This window comes from Mchenga conophoros, linkage group LG6 (genome assembly GCF_057382185.1).
Source record: "Mchenga conophoros isolate Kocher_MC1m ecotype Shallow Benthic linkage group LG6, M_conophoros_male_GT1.1, whole genome shotgun sequence".
NCBI lineage: Eukaryota > Metazoa > Chordata > Actinopteri > Cichliformes > Cichlidae > Mchenga > Mchenga conophoros.
Window position 1 is genome coordinate 21716804 of NC_140531.1, and position 5651 is coordinate 21722454.

At 38.6% G+C, this 5651-nt stretch overlaps 1 protein-coding gene across 1 annotated transcript; it reads right to left on the reverse strand.

The window, feature by feature from the left end:
• Window positions 1-709: 709 nt before the first annotated feature.
• On the reverse strand, window positions 710-2582 carry LOC146572581 (E3 SUMO-protein ligase ZBED1-like). Its single transcript, XM_085278491.1, has 3 exons — window positions 1305-2582; window positions 888-1106; window positions 710-781 (listed from the first exon to the last, which is right to left on the reverse strand). The coding sequence occupies exons 1-3, from the start codon at window positions 2580-2582 to the stop codon at window positions 710-712; spliced, it is 1569 nt and encodes a 522-aa protein (XP_085134617.1).
• Window positions 2583-5651: the final 3069 nt, after the last annotated feature.

Here is a 5651-nt window from a genome sequence, read left to right on the forward strand (position 1 = left end):
AGAACTCTGGAGAAGACAGGAGATAAACAATGGACAATTGTAAATACTTAAAAAACTAAAAGTAATTTGAGGGGAGGAAAATGCTCTCAGGTTTGCTGAATGCAAAAATAAAGATGTGCATACATTGTTTTGGTAAGAAATACTCAAAGGTTACCAAAAATGCTTCTTGTGGCACATTCATTTGACTCTTTAGTAGAGGTGGGAATCACCATACACCCCACGATACGATATTATCACAATACTTAACTCACGATACGATATTATTGCGATTTTTTTTAATATATATATATATATTTGCAATATTCTGGGTATTGCAATACGATATTTTGTGATTTATCACATATTTTTTCTACTGCAGATTTTGTCCATAAAGGTAAACTTTATCAATATTCATTTGATCTAATAATAAAGTCTCACACTCAGTCTTTCTCTCATGTCAGTCAGTTTTATTGCTGACAAAGTGAACGGTTTGTATAACAGTCTAGTAACCAACTTAACTGAACGTAACTATCTGGTACAATTATAACTTAAAACAAAATATAATTTTACATTAAATAAAAAAGTTTTAAATTTAAATAAAATAAAACATTAAATTAAAATAAGTAAACTGTCCTGTTTGTTGCTGCCCTAAAAAGTTAAACACATTTGGACAGTGAAGCAATGTCAGCATTCTTGCTCAGAAAAAGGAGCTGATCAACATGCTCTGAAGTCAGAGTGCTCCGTTTTGCTGTGACGATGTCTCCAGCGGTTGAGAAGACTCTTTCAGCCGAGACACTAGTACCTGGGATACAAAGGTATCTTTTTGCCAGTGTGGCCAGGAAAGGATAGACTTCCTCATGGGATTTCCACCAGCTTAGTGGGTCTTCTGTGAGTGCCAGTGACGTGACCTCCTGGTATCTTTTCACCTCCTCCTCAGCTGTGGCAGATAAGGATTTTGGTGGGGCTCTAACATCACCATAAGTCTGACCAAGCAAGTCTGTTAACCCACAAGACTTCCTCATCTTGGCTGGTATGAGAGGGGGTCTGGGATTTTGTTCAGTCTCGTCAGGTTTCTCATGATGTTCATGGGCTTCTGGCTCACAGATGGGCTGCTGCCTCTTTTCTTCCTGTAGAAAACCCACACACATACAGAGAGAGGGAGAAAATAAATATTTCATATCTTTTAGTATGCAGTAATATGTTAGCAAATTATAATTAATGTATTTAATTGTTAAATAGAATATTACCAATATGACAAAAATATCACCGATCTACTAATATTGTAAGTAAGTTATTTAAATTATAACACCAGAATGTTTGCTTACCTGAAGGGTTATAGCCTCAGCAACCACTCTGGCATAGGTTTCCTGTCTTTCCTCCAGTGACAGGAACGGCAGGGTTTTAAAGCGTGGGTCGAGAGCTGATGCTGTGTAGAGGGTGTTCCTCTCGACTGTGCTGGCATATCTCTTCTTAAGATCTTGACTGATACTTTGCTTGATGTTTCTGACCAGCGCTGTGTCACCAATGTTGTCTTGGGTGTCGTGCAACAGCTGTGCTAGCAGCGGTGCTACGAGAGACAGAGTAGGATTCTTTTCCTCAGACATCACAGTAGTCGCGACTTGCATTGACTTCAAGGCCCGGACAATTTCTTCAGTGTTCCCAATATCCGTCTCGTTTAGAGTAAAGATATCTGTGCTACTCTTTCTGACTTCGGGAGACAGCAGCGCTGCAAAAATCGCAGGTTGTTGTTCAAGGAAACGCTGGAGCATGTCATAAGCACTGTTCCATCTCGTGCAGACGTCGGTCTTGAGCTTGTGAGTCGGGAGCTGTAACATTTTCTGTTTTTGCTCCAGAGCGTGGTTTGCCACTGTGCTTCTATTGAAAAACCCAGTTATGCGCCGCACTCTTCCCAAGACCCTGGCTACTGCAGGAAGGTTTAAGGCTCGTTGTGATGCCAGATTGAGCGTATGGGCGAAACACTTCACATGCAGGTATCCCGCTAGCTGAGTGGCAATTGTCATATTAGAAGCATTGTCGGTGACAACCACCAGATTTTTGTCGGCAATCCCCCATTCCTGTGCTGCATTTTGCAGGAGATTTGCAATGTTCGCTCCGGTGTGACTTTCATGTAATGTTCGAGTTTGGAGAACGTAAGACAGCAGTTGCCAGTCCGCTGTGAGATAATGAGCTGTTATAGTCACATATGAATCCACAGCCCGCGAGGTCCATGCGTCGCAAGTTAATGCAACCCTTTCTGCTGTGCTCAAACTTTCCTCAACTTTACGCTTCACATCTATGTAGAGATTGGGTACGGCTGTGTCCGCGAAAAAACGTCGTGATGGTATCACATACCTGGGTTCCAGCGTCTTGATCATATAAGAAAAGCCCTCGTTTTCCACAATGTTGTAAGGACGCAGGTCTTTGCAGATGAAGTACGTGATAGATTGTGTTATTTTCTTAGCTCGCTCTGAATTGGGAGATAGCTTTGCTAAGCTAAGAGTGTCCAGCGTTGGTTGATTTTTCAGTGGAGCTGATTCAGAGCTAGCTTTCCCATCCGCGGTTAATGCTATTTTTGGATGGTGCCGTGTAAGATGGGCCCTCATGTTCGTAGTATTCCCAGAGTACTTTATTTTCATACGACACACCTTGCAAATCCCGTGTGTCATATCCATCTCATTTGTTCCATCCTTGTTAAAAAATCCAAAGTACGTCCAGACATTTGATTTAAACGCAGATGGCGCTTTCCTGATCTCTTTTTCTTCCTCCATCTTTGTTTGATCTATTTTCCCATGTGCTGACCTAACCTCTGCTGACCTCACTAGAGAAAAAGCTCAACCGCACCATCTGGTGGACTGGAAGTTTTTGGAACAAAATATCGATATCTGCTGTCCCTGTATCGATACATTATTAGCAAACAAAATATCGCGATACTACGCAGTATCGATTTTTTCCCCCACCTCTACTCTTTAGGGGGTGAAACACAAGACACATTACACTTCTAATCAATAACAAGTATAAGAGACAACATTTGTAAGAAAACTGAAGATAGTTTAAAATTCATATTTGAAACAGACATCGAGGCAGTGATTGCAATGTTCTTGACGATTCAAATTTCAGGGTTTTTTTCTAACTGGGACCTGCCGATGCAGCTTTTTGCATTTTCAAATTTTCATAATAAAAGACGTGATTCAAATGTACAGTTTTTGCAAACTTCTCTCACTTAAACAACTGAAAATTAAGTGGAAAGAGGTTCAAATAATTCACTGAAAATGAATTGCTGAACAAACACCTTTAACTGACAATTTTTGTTACCAAAGAAAATCAGGTGTAATAGATTAATATAATAAATCAAATTTCGGTCACTTATATCATTTTAAAGTATGTTTATAAATTCACCAGATAATCGAACATCGATTTTCTTTTTTATTTCTTCTTGATTTCTTATAATTTCTCTTAACTGCTTTGGCTGTTTGCTCATACTGAGGCTGCTAGCTTGTTGCTGGCTCTGAGCTCTGGATAGCTTTAGCTTTGCCGCTGTTAGCGTTTTAAAATATCCATGTTCAGCTGGGTAAATGTGATTTAGGCATTTGGTGGTTTTCTTCTCACAGTTTACTTTGGCAAATGTTGTCTCCAATAACGTCCACTCATATTAGCAAGTGTCTATGAGTATCCGTGCGATTTTTGTGCTGCTGTGATTGTTTTCATAATTGGACATATGTGAAAATGAATGGCCAATTCTGATTATTGTCCACTTAATATTTACATCTTTTAGGGTAGACAAATTCTGGCAATGCTGTTTCATTTTAGTTTAAATGTAAAGAGTTTGATATGTTTTAAGGAAAATATATAGAAATAAATATAGCAACAATATACATGGGGTGTCAACACCTTTATACATTGTGTGGATTAAAATAATAACACCTAGGTTAGAACATATATTAAAATGAAAAGTGACATTATCTATTATTTGATGAAATTATTTGTTAGGCAAATCAGTGTTCCAAGAAAGAGTCAATGAGTTGAGAAAATAGTTTATAAAAGTGTCTTAACGCATTTCATCTTGCAAATATTGGGTAAAATAAACACATAACTAGAACCTGGAAGCTGCTCTAAGGAAGAATCAAGGAAAGCTAATTGAGAAAACCAATTTATGTAGCTGATTTAAAGTTTCATAGTGAATTTAATTACCACTCAGTGAATAATTTCCTCAAGTTCTTCTCATTTCAGACAGCCAGGCCCATAATTCTTAAAGCTGAACACAGCATCACATTTTCTCTTCCCTTCCCTTCCCTTCCCTTCCTCTCACAAAGCTCATTATCCACTGCTTTCTCCTCCTCCCTTTGTTTCCCTCATCCTCTGGCTTACTTTACGTTTCTGGTCCACAGCTCATCTTGTTCACTGCAGCCAATTTAAAAGCAGCTTAATCCTGAGGAGAATACTGTTGCCGCTTTCAGTTACACCCCTGTGATTGATGTCTGGTAAGATCTCATCTAATGTGCAACATTTGTGTGACACACAGGTACGAAAGCCAGTGGACGCACACAAAAAAAGTACAAAGGGGGTTTACTTTGTGCCCCATGCCTACTTAGAGAATACAACTGCATGTCATGTCTGAAACACTAGCAAGTTCTTCCTTGCTGATTGCATTTGAACTCAGCTTGCAAATCTCTTGTTGTCCTCTTTTTTTTTTTTTTAATTCGTGTTGTCTTTTATTCTTTTCTTTCCCTTTCTTTTTTCCCCCTTTTGTGACAAAATGTTTCCAAAAGCCTTGATTGCCCAAGAAGGTGTCACTGGCGACATGGTGTATGAAAAAGCCAAGTCAACAACAGCTTCTCTACAAAAATAAGTGGGACATGTAGCCTGAGGGTATCACTTTATAAGCAAAGCTAAACTACTGGGATGTGAAATAGACAGTTGTTGCATACAACAACATACTTAACATTCAGTGAAAGTAAAGCACACAAGGTAGTCTTCTGTTAATATTAAAGAGAAAATGCAAATGTCAGACTCATGTCTTTCACATATGGCATGTATTTCTTCTTGATCTTAATAGTACAGTTCCTACCAACTAATTCCAAGATAAAAATAAAAGATTTATTTTAAACATCAAATGCAATAAATGTAAAATAAATAAATAATTATGCATGAGTTTACATAAAGAATCTCAGTCTTGGTGTTGCTCTACAGACAAAGTTTTTTATTATTTCTTCTTTTGCCCATTAATTCTGCATGTACTACTGTATGCCTCTGTGCAGGTACACGAGGTGAAGCAGTAATCCCAGACTGTGTAAACTCCTCTGGGCTTGCCTCTTCTACAGTCAACCACTGCAGAGTAAAATTTACCCATGTTTGTTTGCTACAATGTCCATCACACATCAGTGACTTGTCAATCATAAGATAGCCACAACCTAAAGTACACATTGTTCTATTTAAAATAACAAATGAAACTGGAAAATCCTGAAACCACTCTACCATGTCCCCTATCAGTGGGACATCAGAGACTTTCAACACCTGACAGACACTGTGCAGCAACAGCTTTTTTCCCCTTTTTTTCTGCACTCAGGTCTGTCAGTTGGAGCATCAAACTTTCTTTGTTCTAGATGACTTTGACAGATGTTCTTGATTGAAGAACTAGACTGTGTACTTGCAAGGTGCCATATTACATAAAGACA